At 40.4% G+C, this 24424-nt stretch overlaps 1 protein-coding gene across 1 annotated transcript in view; it reads left to right on the top strand.

Annotated features, from left to right (window-relative positions):
• LOC139730535 (glutathione hydrolase 1 proenzyme-like) overlaps positions 1-24424 on the top strand; it is a 124658-nt gene that overhangs the window by 88899 nt on the left and 11335 nt on the right. Inside the window, exon 10 of the mRNA XM_071641390.1 lies at positions 20410-20653. Within this exon, the coding sequence (XP_071497491.1) occupies positions 20410-20653 (244 nt within the window). The remainder of the gene's footprint in view (positions 1-20409; positions 20654-24424) is intronic.

The following is a 24424-nucleotide window of genomic DNA, read 5'->3' as shown; positions in this document are numbered from 1 at the left end:
ACTGCAGGCAAACAAGGTCCACGAGCTCGACACTAAGCCAAAAAAAAAAAAAAAAAAGGCCCAAGAGAACAATACATGAAGGGGCTTAACTATGCAGTGTCGAGCTTGTGGGCCTTATTTACCTAGTGTCGAGCTCTCGGACCTTATTTGCCTAGTGTCGAGCTCATGAAACTTTTTTGTTGATGGGACTTTTTGTTTAGATCGAGCTTGTGGGCTGTACGACTCGTGGGTGTCGAGCTTTTAGGGTGACTGAATGTAACTACGCTACATGTTCATGGTCATTTGAGTGACCATGCAAGGGATTCGTGCATAATCGATCCTCTCTCTCTCTCTCTATATATATATATATATATATTTTTTTTTTTTTTTTTTTTTTTGCTCGTGTGCGTTCTTGGTAACGTTTGACTTTGCATTCATAAGAGTGCAGTCATCTGGGATGCCTGCCTTTTTCAGGCAATCACTCTATCTGCCATAAGGACATGGTTCTTCATTTACATTCTTATATGAAGCTCACTGCATGGCCTGTACAACTTACCAAGATTTTACTTTCAACCGTTTCTTTGTGGACGATAACCACAGAATAATGACATTTCCCCTGAAGTTAGGTGACCTTTGACCTTGACATGAGCGGTGATTTGGCTTACTCGGTAGAACGTCTGTCTCCAGATCCAAAAGAACCCGGGTTCCAATCCCCAGTCTGACTGACCAATGTTGTGTGCACTTATCCCGTCCCCTATAGTAAGAGGCAAAACACTCTGTCCCTCGGAAAAGACATAAAATGGAGGTCCAATGTGTGAGAGAATCACTACTCGTGCACGTAGGCCTAAAAGATCCCGCAATGTGCAAGGTGCATAACCCGGTGAAGTGGTCCAGCCTCACATCCAACTGGACCCCATGGAAGACGAGCTATTGAAGCTTAGAGCTATCCAGCCATCTTCTCAGATGGAAAAATGAAACAAATAAACAAATCTTCGACCTTTTACCTATTATGAGGTATAGTAACCATTCATGTTCACTCATCCAGCCATCGTGAATAGAGTCACTCTACTGAGTGACCATGCACTCATCCAGCCATCGTGAATAGAGTCGCTCTACTAAGTGACCACGCACTCATCCAGCCATCGTGAATAGAGTCACAGTACTAAGTGACCATGCACTCATACAGCCATCGTGAATAGAGTCACTCTTCTGAGTGACCATGCACGCATACAGCCATCGTGAATAGAGTCACTCTACTGACTGACCATGCTCTCATACAGCCATCGTGAATAGAGTCATTCTACTTGGTGATCATACACTCATCCAGCCATCGTGAATAGAGTCACTGTACTGAGTGACCATGCACTCATACAGCCATCGTGAATAGAGTCACTCTTGTGAGTGACCAGGTACTCATCCAGCCATCGTGAATAGAGTCACACTCTACTGAGGAGGTACGTGGACCTGGGCTACTGCTTTTAACAATGAGAACACTTGTAATCCATTTTTTGTTCCTTGTGCTAGCACAATTGAATGGACACCCAGTGCTTGCCACCTCTATTCAACATAGGCATGCCTCTGCTGGTCCCCGATTGTACTGCAAATACAGCACCCTGCCTGTGCCCTACTGTGCCAATTCTGTAGCTTGCTTTCATCTCTTTTTGAGCTGTGGTGATGTGAGTCCTAACCGTGGTCCACAACAAAATAAATCCCATGTGGACGCCTCAGATGAAGATGGAGGGAATGGTGCAATCAGAACCATGTCTCCTGTACCTTATTCAATGCAAGGAGCCTGCGTAGAAAGCTCTCTGAATTGAAACTTTTCCTTCATACCTCTGGACCAGACATCCTGTGCATAACGGAAACATGGTTTGGAAATGATGTTGATGACTCTGTACTTGGTATTCCCGAAGATTACATAATCCTTCGTCATGATCGTTCTGGTCGCCGCGTTGGTAGTGTTCTGCTGGCAGCTCGCCAGTCACTTAATCCTGTTTACATTAATGCTCAAGTGGAAGGCACCAGAATAGAGCTCACATGGGCATCAGTCACGTTTAGAAGTGACACGCATGGCTGGTGGGGGTGCTTTACAGACCACCAAGTAGTGTTGCATCCTTCTGGGACCAACTCCAGTTTGAACTTGAAGCTGTTCATATAGACAGATATGATGGCTGTATTCTTCTGGGTGACTTCAACGTGGACATGTCGGCAGGATCTACCTCTTCACATCGGAGTCGGCTAACATGAGATCATGGCAGAGTCAAATCTCGATCAAGTTGTGTCGTCACACACCAGATTGGTGCGGCGTGACAATACTATGGACGTCAGAAATAGTGGTAACCTTCCCCTGTCCTACACAAATTTTAACGATGCATGTAAATTACTCTCGAGCCAATCTGGAATTCATGTTACTCACCTAAATGTCCGTTCTTTGTATAAATGCATTGATGAGATAGGATACATATTCCAGAAATCACCATTTCACATTATTTCTTTTAGTGAGACTATGCTTGACGAAAGTATCCCAGACGTTGCTATAGAAATTGATGGTTATATTACCATAAGAAAAGACAGAAATAAGAAAGGCGGAAGAATATTGTTTTATGTTAAAAGGGGTATTTGTTGGGAAGTCAGACATGACTTGATGGGTGATGACCTTGAAATGCTCGTTATACAAATTGATAGAATCAAGCAGAAGCCTTTTCTTGTGTGTCTTTGGTCTAGACCACCAAATTCTAAAATATCTTTGTTTGGAAAGTTAGACAATATTTTTCAAAAAATTGAAATTTTAGATATTGATGTTATGTTGTTAGGCGATCTGAACTGTGATATTTTAACTCAGCGTAAAAGTTGATCCACCCAGCGATTATTGACACTTGCTGAGGATTATCATTTAACGCAACTGATTGATAAGCCAACAAGAATTACCCCCTCCTCCTCGCACAGTTATTGATCTTATATTTACGTCCGCCCCTGAGAAAGTTACTCATTGTGATGTAATACCAATATGTCTCAGTGATCACTACATGGTGATAGCAACTTGGGGTCGAGTTAAACATAAAACGCAACACCATAAGTATGTAATGACACGTGCATTTGAGAGAATGAATGATGATGATTTTTTAGGAGATTTGTCTAATTAATTGTGGGAGGATGTGTTAGAACAAAATGATGTTGAGGAGGCCTGTTTGAAGTGGATAACGAGGTTTAGGAAAGTTATTGATAAACATGCACCACTTAGGAAAAGAAGGGTAAAACAAAATAATGTACCCTGGATAACAGCTGAAGTAAAAGATACGATGTATAAGAGAGATAAAGCTGAAAAGAAAGCTAGAAAGACTGATAGTAATAGAGATTGGAATGATTATAGAAAGTAAAATGAAGTAACATTGACTATGAGAAAATTGAAGCAGAATTATGTACAAAATGGTATTAATGAAAACCAAAGAAATAGTAAAAAGGTATGGAAAATTATACAAAAGGTATTACCCTCTAAAGCTAAAAATAGAGATGTGTGTAATATTAAAAGAGATGATAGGGAAATTGCTGATTCTTTAGAATTGGCAAATGTGTTCAATAGTTATTTTTCGAGCAAAGTACATCAGATAAAACAAGATACAATTTTTCAAGGAGATTTTAGACAGTATATGAAGATGGAGTTTGATTCAACTTTTGTATTTACTAAAGTGACTGAAAGTGATGTTCGTAATATATTTGATATCATATCCTTAGATAAAACTACACGTTTGGATGGAATACCCGCGAGATTCGTTAAACTGGCAACGTCATGTATTCTTCTACCACTCACTCATATAGTAAATTTATCCCTTTTCAGCAGGGTCATCCCGCGTGAATGGAAATGTGCGAAAGTCGTTCCTTTATTCAAAGGCGGCAAGGAAACAGAGTTAGAAAATTATCGACCTATTTCCATTCTACCGGTTTTGTCAAAGGTCATTGAAAGAATTGTTCATTCTCAAGTCACCAAATACCTGTCTGAATACTCTATTCTGTCTACTAATCAGTCGGGGTTTCGACGCGGTCACTCCACTACCACAGCTTTAAACGTTACTGAAAATTTATTGTCCAGTATGGATAAAGGCCTGGGTGGTATTCTGAGACTGTTTTATCTCTGTTGTAAGTCTGTTGTAACAAATCGGTATTCTGAACACCGTTTTATCTCTGTTGTAACTTCTGTTATAACTTCTGTTGTAAGTTGTGTTTTATCTTGCGCACTCTTTGCCTGCGCATACCATTGTCTTAGGATATGCGCAAGCGCGTAACAGTGGGCGAAAACCTGAACACCCATTAGATTACACGGTATTCTGAAAACTGTTTTATCTTCTGTTGTAAATCATGCCCCGTGCAAATTCATGCTTCTGAGATAAAACAGGGTGGAAGGTGTTTTAACTCCGTTGTAACTTTCGTTTTAACTTATGTTAGATAGTGAGATAATTCATTAACTCATCATTGTGGTATGCGAGTTCAAAATAAAAAAGATATACAAAAAATAAAAACAATGTATGTACAGAAAGGCAAAAGATAGCAGTTTGACAAAATGTAAACTCATTCCACAATACAAAATTTGGTAACAGCAACATTGCAAGTACATACGCGTAGCATAATTATGCACATAACACAAACACATGAACAGAAAGGTTACCGGCACCGTTGGCTGTTTGTTTTAAGTACTATTCATTTCAAAAATATCTTTCAAAATATTAAACATTTTTAATATGATTTCACTATCTTCACCAATATGAATTCATTATCAGTACCTTTGGGTGTTTCAAAAATATTTATTGCTGGGGATGGCGCGAATCCTGAGAAAAGTATGAGAAGTCTAAGGTTCCATGACGGAATTTAACGTGATATTGATCTCCAAGAGATATCTTATGAAGATAGTGACAACAACAACAACAACAACAACAACAATAACAATAATAATAATAATAATATGGCATTGCAAGGGCTTATAGTAATAGTGAGACTCTTATAAAGCGCACATTTCTACCTAAAAAAGATACTCAAGGCGCTATAGAACAGAGTACATATTGTGTCACGTTACAACAGTATCACAGAAAATAAGACAATAAACCAACAAACAATATATACGTACACATACAATATTGTCAATTCAAATTAAAAATATATGTCTTGAGATTCTTTTTGAAACTATCAACTTGATTTAGAAGCGTCTAGTTTCCCATAAACCATGAAATTTGGGTTCCTCGTATGAACGCCAGATATCTTCTTATTTTTTAAACAAAATTTCAAATAAAAAGACTCAATCTGAGATAGCTTTGCGAATCCTCTACCGCACCAACTATACGTCAAAACCGGTAAGAAGGCATAATCGTCAAGCTTCTGTTGTAACTTTATTTTATCTCTGACTCAGCTCTTTACCTGCGCATGCCATTGTCCTATTTGTGCGCACGCCAGAGAATGAGCGCTTGTTAAAACGCGCAGTGTTATGCAAGGCGCATTTGCCCAAGGGAGTAATCTTATCGGTTGAAATGTCTTAGATGCTACTTCTAACAATATTTCCTATTGGATATGATTATTGCGATGGGCGTGGTTATCATGACTTACAACACCGTTAAAACAGTTTTCAGAATACCGATTTACGACTTTTTTGGATGTGTTGTAACTCACAGACTTACAACACAAGTTACAACACAAGTTACAACAGAGATAAAACGGTGTTCAGAATACCACCCTAGATTTGAAAAAGGCCTTTGATATGGTCGACCACACAATAATGGTTGAAAAGTTAAGATTATATGGATTTATTCACACAAGCCTGTTATGGGTTACGAATTACTTAAAAGGAAGAATGCAAAGAACAGAAGTGAATGGTGCCATGTCTAACCCTGCTCCTGTTGTGTATGGGGCGCCACAAGGCTCGATACTGGGGCCGGTATTGTTTTTACTTTTTTTAAACGATATTACTCACGTGATTAAACATTGTGATTTATCTCTTTATGCAGATGATACATGTATTTTTCGTCTAATAACCCTGTTGAAATGACAACATGTATAAATCAAGATTTGAAAGATTCCTATGTGGTTGACGGTGAATAACCTGGTTTTCAATGCAGACAAAACAGAATATATGATTTTGGGTTCCAGGAAGAAGTTGAAGTAGTTTCATGATTCTGGTATTATCCTTTAAATAAATGGTATACGATTGAAAGAAGTATATAAATGTAAATATTTAGGAGTAGTATTTGATCCAAACCTTACATGGAAACTTCACGTTGATTATATAAGAGGGAAAATTTTGAGAAATATGTTCCTCTTGAGGAAAATCCGGTTTTGTGTGAATTTCAAAGTTGCAAAACTGTTGTATTTTTCTATCATTCAATCTCATTTGGATTATTGCTCACCAGTATGGAGCATGGGCGTAAATCCCGGGGGGATGGGGGGGGGGGGATATATCCCCCCCCCCCCCGAAATGGAGGAGGGGGGGGGGGGGATGGCCTGTACAATCATCCCCCCTGAATTTTGAGGGGAAAAAATGGAGGGAGCAGAAATGTGATTGTTTCAATGTTGGCATATTGCATGACGTTTGTACGCCGGCCTTCAGACAGGTAACAGAGCTGAACAGTATTCTATCTTGTAGGAAAATGTATACATAATTTTCTCAAGCGCTCGCTCGCTTCGCTCGCTCGCGAAGAATTAAGTGACATCGACATACACTGTAAGGTATGGCTCAGACGTTGACAACGTCAAATAGTGTAGGCCTACATGTAAACATGCTATGACGCGAGTAACTGGGGACCTTCTGCAAAATATGTACGAAAACAAACAAACAAACAATAGCAAAAACTATATCGCCATAATTGAACCCCCTCCATTTCCTGAATCATTCCTGAGAAACGACAGTGACTGATGACTCAGTCAGGATACATCTATGGGGCCAGGGAAGATGGGCGTCGAATCTATTTGGGGGGGGGGGGTGGGGGTGGGGGGCAAAGGGGCATTTGCCCCGCCCCTACGGAAGTGTTTAGGCAGACAAATCATTTATTACCCAAGCAATTCCCGAGATGAGGACAAATCTCGAACTTTCTTAATGGAAAATTGTCCAAATATCGCCAGAACCATGCACCAGATCGTTGTATTGCAATCATAAACCTGCAAAAGCTCCACTATACAGGATCCCTTTCGATAAACTTTGTACACTTTTGACATTGACGTATATTTCCCTTATCAAAGAGTGTGCAGTAGATCTTTCACTTAACAAAAGCACCCTCATATGCAGAGGCGTCGATGGGGGGGGGGATGGTTCCCCCATAAAAGTGGGACAAACAAAAGCGAAAAATATAGCTACAAACGGGAGTTTTTGGAGTGTAAAATGTCAAAATTTTAAAGCTCGCTCGCATTTAACCGCTATGCCATTCTCCTGACGTTGCCAGTGACTGACAGCAATTGCGCCCGGTGCGCCCCCCTTAATTTCCAAAGCGGAAAATGTAGCTACAAACGGCAGTTTTGGGACTGTAAAATGTCAAAATTTTGAAGCTCGCTCGCTTCGCTCGCTCGCATTTAATCATTATTCCATTCTCCTGATGTTGCTGCAAGTAATTGCCAACAGTTTTCGCACGGTGCGCTTCCCTTAATTTCCAAAGCGAAAAATATAGCTACAAACGGCAGTTTTTGGACTGCAAAATGTCAAAATTTTCAATGCAAAAAGATTTCACCGTGGGAGGGGGATACCCCCCTACCATACCCCCTCCCCCTCCCCCCCCTTGCTTCGCTCCCTCACATATCCGCTCCTCCTAAGATCAAATTCTGTCTACGCCGGTGATAGGCCCCATTATTTAGTAGGCCTTCACAGTGATGTCGCACAGGCGGAGCAAGAGATGAAATACCACGATTTAGTCATTCAATAATATATTGTGAATATTTCATTTTCTTATTGTTTTTTTTAAAGAAAAGAAAAGAAAATTTCACCAAAAGTGTGCACCAGATCGCTGAATTTCAGGTCTGAAAATGCAAAATCTTCCTCGTGTGAGAGTGGGATCCCCCCTCCCCTCCCCCCGTTCGGTCGTTCCGCTCCCTCTCACAGATATTTCAAAAACAAAAACAAAATTTTTCATACTTTTAAGGTCTGATTTTCCGCCGAAATTATTTCTGAGAAGGAAAAAAAAGCAACAAGAACTAAAAGTCTTCATATTTTTGCTGCCAGTTTCCTCCCACTTTATATTTCATGCAAAAGAGTGGGACATCCGATCCCTGTGAAGTGTGTGTGCGTGTGTGTGTGTGGGGGGGGGGGGGGGGGCACCAAGCTTCCCCCCCCCCCCCCCCAAGGCTGCGCCGGTCCGGTTATGGGCTTGTCACGTAATCGTGGTGATGGTGACCATCCCCCCCCCCACTCCTCAGTACGGATTTACGCCGTTGGTATGGAGTAATGCTGCCAAGTCCACTTTGAATAGGCTTTTCGTTTTACAGAAAAGGGCTTTACGTATTGTTTTAAAGGTAGATTATTTAGAAAGAACCTGGACACTGTTTAGTAAATTAGGTATTTATTCAATATATGTTCGTTGGAAAAGAGTAAATGTGATTTTGTTGCATAAATGTGTGTACGGATTTGCACCACGATATCTTTCGTCAAGAATACATTTGAAAGATCATAGTTATAAACTTCGTAATTCTCAGATTCAAATTTGGTTACCTAAACCTAAAACAAATTTTATGAAAAGAAGTTTTTTTATAAGTTAGTTCAAGTATATTTAATTTATTGATATTTGTTACCCGGAACACTAAAGATATACATTGTTTTTGTCAGAAGATGAAAAATGAGATTCAGACTTTTTAAGTTGTACTTTGATATATTATCATTTATGTTCTCAATATCTTTCTTATATAAAGTATTGTTTTTTTTATTACTTGGTCACTGGTTCCAAGTTTCCGGTTTTGGATATCTCCTTCCTCATATATATATATATATATATATACACACACACGCGCGCTCAAACACATTTTTGTTGTCGTTAATTAGTATTTTGGTTAGGTATTTAGTCGTGTTAAGTCGACTTCTCTGAATATATTTCTATTGTCTTTTTGTCCGGTTATTTCTATTGCTGCAATTATTTTAATGTATCATATTAATATGTCGACTGCAAGTCATTTTGTGTATAATTTTTCTTTGCTACTAAAATAATTTTAATGAATCATATTAATTTGTCGACTATAAGTCACTTTTTTACAAAGCTTTCATACCCATGGTGTACAAGTTTTACTCTGTATTTATCGCTGTTGTTTTTTATATGAATTTGATATGTATGTCAAGAGGACCCCTTTGAAAATCAGCTGTGCTGAAAGGGCTATCCATCCTATTGCTGGAAATAAATAAATGGCTGGCACTACCATTGACCTCGTGTTCACGAATCGGAGTCATTCATTGCAAAAAGTGGAAACCGTGTCCAATCCAGTGGAGTCTGATCACCTTGCCATAAGCTTTCGTCTTCGTTTTCCAAGGCCAGCCCCACTCCCTTCCGTCTTACACTGGTTTCTTTAAGCTCACAAAGGAGACAAAGGAGACAATCATCTCCGCAGTGTGCTACGCCTTATACCACGGAGTTTCCTCATGAGCGACACAGATGTTGACGAATGCAGCGAAACTTTCCTCGACTTATTTCATGCAGCAGTCAACGACTAAATTCCAAAGAAGATGAAGCGCAAATCTCGCTGCTCCCCATGGATAACACCTGAACTCCGGAAACTCCTCTTGAGGAAACGATCCCTGTTTATAACGGCCAAACGGTCAAAGGATCCTAAGGACTGGGACTTGAACAAATCTGCCACAAATTGTGTTAAGACTCAGTGTAGAAAAGTATGTTGGTCTTATGTGAACGCATTGTTTAACCCTGATGATGATAGACGCAAGATTTGGGCTTTTATTCGTAGCCGTAAGAGCTCACTTCCTCCTCCGATGTTTAATCATAATGATTGGTCTAGTGTAAAACAAAGTGATATCGCTACTGCATTTAGTTCGTACTTCAGATCAGTGTTTAATCCCGCTGTACCTTTGCCTGATGAACCTCCGATTTGTACGTTACTTATCTGTCTCATATGTCTGTTTCTGTCTGTGAAGTCTGTTCAGCTCTTCTTAAGTTGCAGAAAAATAAGTCTCCTGTGCTTGATGGGGTCCTTCCGAGTGTACTTTCCAAAGTTGCCCTGGAAATAGCACATCCACTCACCATTTTGTTCAATACATCATTGCGTTGTGGAAAAGTTCCGGCATCGTGGATATATGCCAACATCACCCCAGTTCACAAGAGTGGTAATAGATCAATGATATCTAACTACCGTCCAGTGGCTCTAACATCAGTTCTAAGCAAGCTCCTGGAAGGTTTTGTGTCTAAGACAAAAACATATCGACACATATGGGCTGATTTGCCCATCCCAACATGGGTTTACCCCTTGGAAAAGTTGTGTGACTCAAGTAGTGATTGTGCTACATCACTTGGCTTCCACACTAGACAAGACTCGTGCACCAGGAATTGACGCAGTCTTCTTAGATATGACGAAGGCATTTGACAAGATGCCACATCACTTGTTGCTCTCCAAATTAGCGACGAAATTCAACATTAAAGGGCAGATGTGGTATCGGATACGGTCATTTCTTTGTGATCGTATCCAGCGTGTAGTGTTCATAGGCACCACTTCAGAATGGGTTAGAGTTCCATCAGGTGTACCGCAAGGTAGCGTTTTGGGGTCAAAGCTGTTCAATATATTTGTTAATGATTTATCTCATGTAGTTTCTTCCCACTGCGTCCTCTTCGCTAATGATGTACTCTTATTCAGAGAGATTGTCTCATCATCCGAAGAACACACACTCCAAGATGACCTTCGTGCTTTGCGTTTATGGGCCACAAACAATGAAATGTCATTCAATGCAACCAAAACAAAAGTTATGCATGTGAATAGAAAGAGGCACGTCTTGCTCCCTCTTTATTACCCTGGTGACACCTGTATTGAGCCCGTTTCCACCTTTAAGTATCTTGGCGTCATGATTAGCTCTGACTTGGGTTGGAACGCCCATGCAGATACTTTCTCGCGCCAGTCGTATCCTAGGATTCATAAAGCTTGTTGCCCGTTGTACATGTATAAATCTGCATAAATCAGTGGTACTTCCAATATTAGAGTATGGCTATCCTGCATGGCATCCCATGACTTCTGCCCAAATTAACAAACTTGAAAGAGTCCAAAGAACTGCCACCCGGCTTGCACTTAAACAGTCACGTGGAGAGATGTCCTATGAGGATAGACTCCGTGTGCTACAATGGTATTCCCTTTCTACAAGAAGAGACTACTAACGTGATCAGGGGCGTCGACTCTATCGGGGGGGGGGGGGGGGGGGGGCAAAGGGGCATTTGCCTCGCCCCTACGGAAATGTTGGGGGCAGACAAATCATTTGTCCCCAAGCAATTCCCGAAATGAGGACAAATCTCGAACTTTCTTTATGGAAAATTGTCCAAATACCGCCAGAACTATGCACCAGATCGTTGAATTGCAATCATAAACATGCAAAAGCTGCGCTACTGGGTCCCTTTCGATAGACTTTGTACACTTTTGAGATTGACGTATTTCCTAATATTTTATCAAAGAGTGTGCAGCAGATCTTTCACTTACAAAAGCTCCCTCATATGCAGAGGCGTGGGGGGGGGGGGGGGTGGTTCCCCCATAAAAGTATTGGGGACAAACTTATCATTTTGCTCCTCCTCGTAACTCCCGAGATGTGGATATGTTCTTACTTTTTTGATAGAAAACAGTCTAAATATTTACCCTAAGATGGCTGAATTTCAATTCTTAAAATACAAAATCTCCCTCGCGTAAGAGGGGGATAGGCCTACCCCCTTCCATACCCTCCCCGTTCAGTCCTTTCTATGTATACTTAATACACTTTAGATTGACAGATTTTAAAATGTTTCATCTAAAGTGTGCACCAGGTCTGTTACTTCAGTTTAAAAAAATGCAAAAGTTCCGTGGGTGGGAGGAGATATCTAGATACTTTCAATTAACGGAGGGTCCCCCCCCCCCCAAAAAAAAAAAATAGTATACACTTCTGGGACTGAAATTTTCCCAGATTACATCATAAATGTGTTTACGAGATATTTTCATCTGAATTCTAAAAATGCACAAGCACCCTCGTATGCAGGGGCGTCGATCCTGGAGGACGGGGGGCGCGGAGGGGGGAGGGGGAGGGGCAAACATATCATTTTGATCCCCAATGATTCCCGAAATGAGGGGAAAAAATCTCCCTCGCGTGGGAGGGGGATACCCCCTCCCTCTTTCGGTCCTTTTCCTTTTTTCTTTTTAGATTGACAAATTACCAAATGTTTTATCCTAAGTGTGCACCAGGTCTGTCACTTCAGTTACAAAAACAAAAACAAAAGATCCACCGCGAGTGGAAGGGAATATCCTCTTTCAATCAATCCTCTCCCAGCTTTGTTTCCCATTAAAAAATTTAGTACACTTTGGGGATTGACAGCTTTCCGAATTTTCCATCAAAGCTTTTCATTTGTATTTGTATTCTAAGAATGCAAAACCCCACTCGTACGCAGGGACGTCGATCCCGGAGGACTGGGGGTGGGGGCAAACATGTCAATTTGTCCCCAATAATTCCCGAAATGAGGAAATTTTTCTTGCGTTTTGTCCAAATATCTTATCCAAAATGTGCACCAGATTGCTGAATTTCAATTTAAAAAAAAGGCAAAATCTCTCGTGCTTGGGAGGAGGATGCCCCCTCTCAAACCCTCCCCCTCTGTGCCCCTTTCCCTAGCCTTAGTACACTTTTCAAATTTACAAAAAATAATTCTGAGTGCACAAGGCTTATGACTTATATTCCGAAAACTCGAAAGTTCCTTCATGTACAAGGGGAATATCCCCTTTTAATCAACCCTTTCCTCGCTCACTTCCCCCATCACAGATCAGTTTTTTTTTTTAAATTTCCCAAATATTCCATCAAATATGCGCATACGAGATATCTCAATTTCAACTTCAAAAAGGCTAAAGCTCCCTCGTACGGGAAGGGTGGTGATAGCACTCGCCCATGCCTTCTCCCTGCTCGCCCGTCCCCTCCCCCCCCCCCTCGCCCCCATGCATACAAGTCGACTTTGGCTACACTTTGAACATAGGCCTAGACAGTTTTCCAAATATGCCACAAAATGTGTTCACCAAAACGTTTAAATGCAATCAGAAAATACAGAATCTTCCTCGTGTAGGAAGGGGGAATAGGGCTTATCCCCTCCCACCTTCTGTGATTGACAAATTTCCAGATATTCCAACCAAAGTGTGCACCAGATTAATTTCTTCAATTATTTTTTTTGGAGGGGGGGGGGGGCGCTGGAAAAAATTCTAAGTATTGCACCAAAAGTGTGCACCAGATCGCTGAATGTCAGGTCTGAAAATGCAAAATCACCTTTGTGTGGGAGGAGACATACCCCTTATCTACACCCTCGTGTGCTTAGTTTTTCTGTTTGAATGTAATCTAATCTACATCAAAATATTCTGCTACCTTGAAAAAGTGAAACTGTTTCAAGTCGATAAAACACGCAAACATGCATAAAATTGCACCATTTACAACATCAAAATGCAAAAAGTTCTCACTGTGGGAGCGGGGACACCCCCTCCCACACCCCCCTCGCTCGCTCCGCTCGCTCGGGCTCGGTGGCGTTCATGACATTCAGTGGAAGAATTAATACAAGAAGTTTATTGAAATGATACCATTTAAGGCAAATTGTTCAATAATAATCTAATCAAAATATTCTGCTACCTTAAACACGTGAGACTGTTTCAAGTCGACAAAACGCGCAAAAACATGCATCAAATTGCACCATGTACGACATCAAAATGCAAAAAAAAAAAATCTCACCGTGGGAGGGGGAACACACCCTCCCCCTCCCCTCCCTCCCTCGCTCCGCTCGCTCGGGTTCGGTCGCATTCATGATATTCAGTGTAAGAATTAATACAAGAAGTTTCTCTAAATGATACCATTTTATAGCCAATTTGTTTGATGATAATCGACATCAAAATATATTGCTACCTTAAACATGTGGGACTGTTTCAAGTCGATGAAACACGCAAAAAATGCATCAAATTGCACCATTTACAACGTCAAAATGCAAAAAGTTCTTACCGTGGGAGGGGGAAACCCCCCTCCCACAACCTCCCACCTCGCTCGCTTCGCTCCCTCGCATCTAACCGCTCCCCCTAAGATCAAATCCTGGCTACGCCGGTGATAGGCCCCACTATTTAGTACGCCTTCACAGTGATGTTGCACAGGCGGAGCAAGAGCTGAGATACCACGATTTAGTCATTCAATTATCTATGTATATTTCTTTTTCTTACTTGTTTTTTGATAGAAAAAAAATCCAAAATTTCACCAAAAGTGTGCACAAGATCGCTGAATTTCAGGTCTGAACATGCAAAATCTTCCTCGTGTGGGAGGGGGGATACCCCCCTCTCACACCCTCCCCCCGCTCGGTCGCTCCGCTCCCTCGCACAGTTATTCCAACTCCAAGTCCCTCCCCCACCCAGATCATTAAAAGGGAACAATACCCCTGGGATGATTGCTTTATTGACTTAAACAATCAAGAATATTGAAAAATACAATAGCTACAGGAAAATATCTACTACATTATTACATACAAAGAAGTGGAGATCCACACTCTTATTTCAAAATTTCAACTCTGCATCCGAGTCAAAAAATTTTCACTCCGATCCGTGTAAATTTTAACACCAACCGTGTACTTCTGACTCAAATCCGAGTTATCATTGTGGTTATCGGACTTTTTACACCTGCGCAGAGTCACATCAGAAATACCCAGCGCGTTGTACATGACATACGCGCGCTACAATTGGACAAAACATGTCATGTGTCCTATGTGACGTAGTAATACCCCCGCGAAAAAAAAAAAAGAAGCGTCATTTCTCGACGATCCGCCGCGGCCGCAGGATGTCTTGCAACTTTTTGTCTTCAAGATGGACAATTTGTGTGCACTTTTCTAGAGGAATGCGGAATGGAGGAATACATAGGAGTTTTCATCGGTGAGTACCCACCTCATTCACAACACTCATATAAATAATTGCCTGAAACATGGTCTACACAGTCAGTTTTATTTAGGGCAAAATGAACTTTCGACACGGACACATTGACTGGTAATGGCGTAGCCGTAGGCGGCCTTACGGTAGCTCGTACCTTTTGTACGTAGCCTGGGCTATATGTTATACGTTAGAACCAATTGTGAACCTACCTATTCTAATAACATGTAATAAATAAGTTTCAATCCACCCCCTTCGCGTAGTTTCATCGTACCATACGGGTAGGTTCCATGCATGTACAGTGGAGGTGTAGCTAGGTAGGTTCACATCTATTGCAGATTGGTTCTAACGTATAGCATATAGCCCAGGGCTACGTACAAAAGGTACGAGTTGCCGTACGGCCGCCTATGGCTACGCCATTACCAGTCAATGTGTCCGTGTCGAAAGTTCATTTTGCCCCAAATAAAACTGACTGTCAGGTAATTATTTATATGAGTGTTAAGAGTGTTATGAGTGTTGTGAATGAGGTGGGTACTCACCGATGAAAACCCCTATGTATTCCTCCATTCCGCATTCCTCTAGAAAAGTGCACACCAAATTCGAGTCATTACTACACCAAAATGGGTTACTTACAATGCGGGTAACGACATCGTATCAGAGTGAAATTGTGATCTTTTGATTCGGAAATCCGTGTCATTTTGCACCTAAATGACCCAATTTCCGAGTCAAATTTGACACTTTCCGAGTTAATTTGACGCCACAGAAATGACTCGGAAAGTGACTCGGAATCCGAGTGAAATCATTTGACTCGGAAGTCCGAGTAGCTTTCACTCGGAAGGAATTGACTCCCAGCTGGCGCCATTTCCGAGTCATATTTCACACTTTCCAAGTTATTTTTGACGCCGCAGAAATAAGAGTGCATATTACCATTTTACTGAATTTATTTGGGTATTATTCAGGGCTACGCTATGTTTTTTTAAAGGGGGGGGGGGGGTCAAATCGCCTGTCAGTCAAGGAGAAAGAAAATCAAAAGACAAGAGAAACAACAACAAAAGTGTTCATACTTTTAAGGCCTGATTTTCTGGCGAAAGTCGGCTAACAAGCAAAACAAACAAACAAACAAACAAACAAAAACAAGAAAAAGTCTTCAGATTTTTGCTGCCACTTCCCTCCCACTTTATATTTCATGTAAAACAGTGGGACATTCGATCCCTGTAAAGTGTGTGTGTGTGTGGGGGGGGGGGGGGGGAGCACCAAGCTTCTTCCCCCCCCCCCCCCCCGAAGGCTGCGCCGGTCCGGTTGTCGGCTTGTAATTGTGATGATGGTGACTATCGCCGATCATCCCCCCCCCCCACTCCTAAGTACGGATTTACGCCGATGTCTCGTACACAGTCCTTTTTCTTCTCCCCCTCCAGACGTTTCCCTCGTGTGTGGAATACATTGCCTGACAATGTTAAAGACGAGGCTCTGCTCTGCTCTCTTTCCTCGTTTTTGGATGCTTTGAAAGCATTCATTCTTAGCCATGACTAGCTTCTCCTCTCCTCTTTCTGTTTCTCTCTATCCCTCTTTCTATCAATCTATATTTTCAGCTAGTTTGTCCCTTCTGTCCGTCTGACTGGAGTGAATCAAAACCAGATTGATTTGTTATTAAGGCTCTAATGTACGATATGGAAATTTTATACGTATACATGTCTCTCCTCTCTACCAATGCAATTCTTTTATACTGGAATACCTTCTCTCTATACTCTTTTTGTCACATTCCCCTTCTATATACACATGTACTTGTATCCTACTGAGGGTGGTTGCATCATTGATTATTTACATCAAGTATTCATCTGCAAATCTTGTTTATAGTAATTATCATGACATGATTGATGTACTTAAACGATTGCTTATCTTTTATTTTTTGTTTTATTGATAATTACGATGAATCACATTTCATACTATTGATCTTTATTATGTGATATGGAGTTACACATGAGGGCTCACATGCCCCCGGGTAATAGTATGGAATTTTACTTTTGTGAGCCCTCGCCCATGTGTCACTCCCTTACATTTTATACATGTATACCCCTGTGTGTATGTTACATGACATTGTACTATATGTCGCAATTGTATGGCCAAATAAATAAATAAATAAATAAATAAATAACAATAATAATAATATTGATAATAATGTGACTCAAGAAAACATTTTGAACCGAAGAACAGTTCCTTTGATCTTTATGTTTGACCTATCACATGTTACGTTCACGCAAATAAATGTAATTAATTTCTGCACTGTCCATTAACTGATATAATAATAATGATAATAATGATGATAATAATAATAATAATAAGAATGGTAATAATAATAATCTGATTAGGTCTTATTAACCCAGGTAGCCTCTTCAGTGTCGTCACTGCTATACCAGAGGGCCCTGCCATTATTATTACCCTAGCGTTGCCAGGTACCCATTTATACACCTGGGTCGAAAGGGACATGGTGGGTAAAAACACCTTGTCCAAGGACGTAAGCACTGGGCGGGATTCGAACTCGGGTTCCTTCGATCGGGAGTCGGGAGTCTTATCCACTATGCCACAGCACCCCCGCCCCAGAAATATCCTCTTTGGCTTAAGTACAATGACTTTTCATCTTGACCTCTGATATTTGCCATCATTTCATAGAAATGATCTCCTATGTATTTCTAACCTTCCCAATTTATATTACCACAGGACATTCCTAGATGATATCATTTAAAGGATAAGTTCACCTTTACAGACATGTGGATTGAGTGAATGCAGCAACATTGGTAGAACACATCAGTGAGAGTTTGAAGAAATCGGACAATCTGTTCAAAAGTTATGAATTTTTTAAGTTTCTGCTCAGTCACTGCTGGATGAGAAGACTACTACAGCTTGTGATGTCACCATGTGTACAACGATATAAAGAAAACATACGGAAAATTCAACATATTTTCACTTTTCTCGCATAATAAAGGAACACTTGATTTGCCTCTTTCAGAAGGCAGAGGGAATGCTATCACCCTTAACATACGTCAGTGGCAAGTCGAGGAAATATGCACTTTTTTTGAAAAAATTAAATTTAATGAAATTCTCTTTATATATTTCTTATATCGTTCTACGCGTGTGACATCATACGTGCACTGTAGCCGTCTTTTCATCCAGTAGTGACTGCGCAGAAATTCATAACTTCGTTTCGTTTCGTTTTGATTCATTTCCAACATATACGATTACAACATTTAAACGCACACATACTAATGATACAACAATGCAAAGAAAAACAAACTATGAACCTTAATACAATTTTATAATCTCAAGATAAGGACAGAAAAAAAAAAACCGGCTGGAATTGGAGGGGACTGCTAAAAAGCAGAGCTTAATTGTAGTCTGCAGTCCCCTCATAAAAAACTGTAGTTACAAAACTGGTAAAACGAGGCAAAGAAAGTAAAGTAAGACAAAGACGAAGTACACACATACAGACACATCAACAAATACGAGACGGCTCCCTTGTAATGAGGAAAAAGGGAAAGGTAAGTAAGCGTGGAATGAATGACAGGAAGAGACTACCTTCACAGTGGACAGAGAAAAGGGAGAGGGAAGAGGAAGAAGATGGGTAAAAACCAGGGCACGTGAGGCAATGAGATATAAGCTCCCCTAAATAAAGGACTGTAAAGAGGAGTTCTAGTAAACGATAGACGATCATGGTAAAAATGGGACTTGAAATCAACGCTGACAAAAACATAACTCATTCTGAAATGGAAGAATTTCTTTTAAAATTCTTTAATTCAAAGGCAAAGGTATTCAAACTGAAAGCTTCTTTTATACTACTATCAAGAGAGTTCCAAAATATCGGACCAGAAAAAGAGAATTAAATACAGATTTAGCGAAATATAGTTCTGGTTAGAGGCAAGTTTAATGATATTCAGAACTTTTGAACAGATTGTCAAATTTTCCCCAAACTTTCACTGACATGTTTTACTAATATTGATGTATTCACTCAATCCACATGTATATGAATTTATTGTCCTTTAAATCCACATTTCAGTGACCTTGAATCTTTAGCCATGACTACAACCATATGTGTATACTAGTAGTTAATTTGGGAAGTGAAGCTGGTTAAAGACGATATTTTAAATATTTCCTGTCTGGCTTAATGTCAACCCTTTAGAGTAAAAACTTCATGGATTTCACTAAAAACTTTCCATGATTGGCCTGGAAAAGGGTCTCTGGATGCTGACCATATACATTACTAACTTGTCAACTACTGTCAAGGACTCCTCATTGCAACTGATTGACAAATTGCCCTACATCGACGTATGATAAGCACCGAAGTAATCAGTGTTATAGTAGCCATGATAAAAATTTACCATGGCTATACGCCTACATGGACGTAATAGATTACGTCGATGGAGTGTAATATGTTCACCAGTAGCAATAAAAACACGAAGCAAGAATTCTATTGACTTGAATACTGCGACAATTGCTCCCATGAAATATCTGCACGCGAAGCGAAACAAATTCTTGTCACACTGATGAACATAACCCTAACCCTAATCCTAACCCGTACATCAAACCAAACCTAAAACCCTATCACAACCCTAATCCTAATCCTAAGTCCTTGGAGAAAATAAGACTGGAGCAGATGTCGTGTCACCACCCGGTGCATGCTATAAGATTTAGAACCAGCGGGCGCTGTCGGACGGAAGCTCGGTGGTCTAGTGGATAAGATGCCTGCCTGGCGATCAGGAGGTCGTTAGATTGAATCCGTACCGAGTAATGCATGCCCATGATTTTTTAAGGATTTTTTTATTATGGCTACTACTAAAACACTGATTAGTTCTGCGCTAAATTACGTCGATGTAGTACAGGGCAAATTTGTCAATCAGTTGCGATAAGAGCAACTCGACGACGCAAGAATTCCATCGATTTGAATAATTACGCAGTACCCGCAACATGCTAGGGACTAGAACCAGTACTGGCTGTCGGGCGGAAGCTCGGGGTCTAGTGGATAAGACGCCTGTTCGGTGATCAGGAGGTCATCGGTTCGAATCAATCCCGATTATGTTTACGCATGATTTTTTTTTTAAAATTATCATGACTACTACTAAAACACTGATTAATTCGGTGCTTATTTACGTTGATGGAGGGCAATCTGGCAATCAGTTGCAATAAAAACAACTCGCAGCAAGAACTTCATTAATTTGAATGGATATTCAACATGTCTACCTTAATTAATTAATGGGCAAGAACAATAAAATGTTTCATAACGCTATTGTCATATACGGCCCCAAAATAAAAGTTTCGATTGCATGACTGTATAAAATACATGATATCAAACCATTATTCGTGGCGCCTCACAAGCTTATCAGTGTCTTTCTTTAGATTTGGATCCAAATTTATGTCACCCGCAACCGGTGTCATCCTCAACAACCAGATGGACAGTTTCTCTACCCCTGGAACTCCTAACTCGGACGGCATTTCCCCGTCTGAACCCAATTTCGTCGAACCCGGAAAACGTCCTATGTCGTCAATGAGTCCAACAATCCTACTGGATGATAGGAGCGGTGATGTCAGACTAGTACTAGGTGCATCTGGGAGTTCGAGGATGGTGACTTCAATATCTATGGTAACATTTGAAGAAGGACATTCACAGGGGTAAAGTGGGACAGATGGAAAAGTTACTTTGAAAACCTGAAGTTCTTGTACAACGTTTGGGTTACTGAATGACACGGCTTATGCTAAACAGTCGGGTGCGGGCGCAGCTCGCTGCCTAGTCTAGCGGGCGACGTATTTTTAGCCTCAGTCATTCCTTGATTGCCAGTCAATAGAGGGCGCGATATTCTTGACAGCTGCTAGCCGACTAAAAATAAAGAAATAAAAATATCCCAAATAACGATAATAATAATAATAATGATGATGATAATAATAATAATAATAATAGCAATAAAACAGTCAGAGGCAAATGAATGGGGTGGGGTGCTATTATCCATAACTAAGAGTGGGCGGAAGAGGCACATACAGGTGGATTTTTTAATGTTTAAAAAGAAATACAAATGATAATGAAGCTATTTGAACCTTTTTATCAAGCGTAGAGTAACTTTTACATGATGGAAAGAAAGATATTCACAATCCTTGACGAATTAACTTTTTCCTTCCCTTAATTCCTCCCTATGTTAATGAATTATATAGAATAATGATTATAAAACCCAATGGCTATCATCTCCCCCTCTCCCAAATACTACTACTACTACTACTAATAATAATAATAATAGTAATGATAATAATAATGAACGGGTGGTTCTATGATCCATCAAACGAAGCTGGGTGAGAAAACAAGCAAAAAGGAGGGAGGAAACTAAGGCGATTTTTTTTCTCATAACGTGGGAAAAGAAATATGAATAAACTAGAAAAGCACTCTGAGAGCGCAGACCTCCACCAAGCAGCTACTTTCCAATGATGATCTTGCTCTTCCATAGAGATCAGTGATTTCCACCAATTATACGTATGCGTGCTGAAAAATCGTCCGATTTCCCAATATAGAAGCCTTTGTTACGTCATAAACCCTCAGCTGCGCGGCACGCCTCGCCCTAGCAGAAACTAGAGCATGCACTTTACCCGGCGTTCAGACGATCCCCCTCTTCGCGGGGAGAGAGGGAGAGATTGTATCTTTTTTACGATCGACCGTCCACACGTGTCTTGATATCCCCGCTGAACGGGGGACAAATCACGGCTAGGCACCGTATGCGCGTACAAAATGGCATTTTGAGCATGCGCACTTAGGAGGAAAACAGTTGCATGAGCTGCGCACTCTGTCCCCCACCAGAATTTGTTGCCGGGCTCGACAAGCTTTCCGGGGGACAGGGGAATGTCCCACCGAGCGTCCACACGATGGGATTGCCGGGGGATGTCCTGGCAAACGGGAGATTCCCCTCGCAGCGGGGGATCGTCTGAACGCAGGGTTAGTGCGCGTATGAAAACCTCAAAAATGCGCAGCTTGAATTCCCAAGTTCATTGACCCTAGTCCTGCCAAAATATCGACAATCCTTCATAAAATCCATAAAAATTTCCAAATCACTACCAAAATTGAATCATCTGTTTCTAGTGTCATTCTCAACCTTTCCTGCAAGTTTCATCTAAATCCGTGCACAACTTTTTGAGTTATTTTGCACACGGACAAACAAACTAACAAACAAACCAACAGTAACGAAAACATAACCTCCTCCCTTAACGGAGGTAACTAGAAAAGCACTCTGAGAGCGCAGACCTCCGCCAAGCAGCTATTTTTTACCGATGATCTTGCTCTTCCATAGAGATCAATGATTTCCACCCACTGAAAAATCGCCCGATTTCCCAATGCCTTTGTTACATCACATCCAAAGACCCTCAGATGCGCGGCGCGCCTCACCCCAGCAGAAACTAGAGCACGCATTTTAGTGCGCGCATGAAAACCTCAAAAATGCGCAGCTTGAACTCCCAAGTTCATTGACCCTACCAGTCAAAATATCGAAAATCCTTCATAAAATCCATAAAATTTTTTGGATCACTACCAAAATTTAAACATTTGTCTCTTGGGTCATTCTTGACCTTCTCTGCAAGTTTCATTTAAATCCGCGCACAACTTTTTTGAGTTAATAATAATAATAATAATAATAATAGTGGCTACTTGTATAGCGCACAGGTCCACTTTTCAGTGCTCATGGCGCTTCAGAAATGAAAAGATATTGACATGCGTATACATATTCAAACATTTCAACAAAGAAGAAAATGGTAAACAAAAACAAATATATACCAAATAAAGAATACAACATATACCAATTAAAAATACAATATTGATCCAACATTAATGACATACAGTAATTACAGTCCTCAGTATGAAAGGAACAGATACGTTTTAAGGTTGGATTTGAATGACTCTGTAGATGACAGTTCCCTTAACTGAAGAGGCAACTGATTCCACAATCTGGTCCCATAACGAAAAAAGCACGATCACCATACCCATGTTTTACTCTGGGTGTTTGGAGTATGAATGTATCTGATGATGAACGTGATGGCCTTCGTGTCGGATTGTATTTTTGAACAGAATTACTTATGGATACGGGGGAGAAAGAATGAACTGAATGATGCACTAATAACAGAATCTTGAAAATAATCCTTATGGAATCAAACTTATTAGTAAAAGTTAACAATCGGGCAGCAGAATTTTGCAACCGTTGAAGTTTTGTGACATCTTTTTTTGGAAGATTACATAACAATGAATTTGAAAAATCCAACCGAGACGAAATCAAAGCATGAATAAGTATCTCAGCGGCAGATTTAGACAAATATTTCCTTATGAAACTTAAATTACGCAACTGATATCGAACATTCCGCTGAATATGAGTTACATGACTTCGAAATGACATTTCCTGATCAAATATGACACCTAAATTACGGGCTGTGTTCGACGGAGTAATGCAAGTGCTACCGATGTTGACATGACATGACTGATAATCAACTTTACTTAACATATGCTTTGAGCCCAATAACAGAAACTCAGATTTATCATCATTTAGTTTAAGGCCATTAGATGTAAGCCAAATTTTCAGGTCTTGCAAACATGCTTCGAGTTTTGCAATGGCGGATGACAATGAAGACACAGTGGGTTTAAAAGACAAATAAAGTTGTATATCATCCGTATAACAATGATAGCTAATACAATGCTTGCGAAATACTTCTCTAATTGGTTGCATATACATAGAAAAAAGCAGCGGGCCACCAACAGAACCTTAAGGTACACCAAACTTTGTCATAGTTTTACAAGAGGTAGAATCGCCAATTTTGACATAATGAGATCGATTACATAAGTAGAGGATATAAACCAATCAAGAACAGTTCCTTTGATGCCCAAATATCTCAATATTTAAATCAGAATAGCATGATCGACTGTGTCAAAAGCTGAGCTCATATCAAGCATGATAAGAGCAGTGATGTTACCACTATCTAATTCTCGGAACACAATATCTGTTAAGTTGACTAACAGTGTTTCTACATCATGACCAGGCTTGTATGCAGATTGAAATGAATCAAACAATTCATTATCTTGCAGATAAGTTGTCAGTTGTGAGAAATCAACCTTCTCAAGCAATTTACTCACATAAGGTAAATTCGAAATTGGGCGGTAATTTTTTAGACACTCCTGATCTAAGCCTGCTTTATTCAAAGTTGGATGAATAACTGCGTTTTTACACACCTGTGGAACTACACCTAATCTCAGGCTAGCATCTATGATTCTTGTGATAACGGGTGCTAAAACTCTGCCACACTTCTTAACCAAATCTGTAGGGATTGGATCAAGTTCACATGATTTGTTAGGTGAGTTCTTCCTTAGCTTTTCTATCTCATTAACAGTGACAGACTG

This window comes from Diadema antillarum, unplaced genomic scaffold, assembly GCF_040938485.1.
Source record: "Diadema antillarum isolate AM-2024a unplaced genomic scaffold, OU_Dant_1.0 seq00000320_RagTag, whole genome shotgun sequence".
Taxonomy (NCBI): domain Eukaryota; kingdom Metazoa; phylum Echinodermata; class Echinoidea; order Diadematoida; family Diadematidae; genus Diadema; species Diadema antillarum.
The sequence above is the reverse complement of the archived record's forward strand: the minus strand, read 5'-3'. Positions and strand labels throughout refer to the sequence as shown.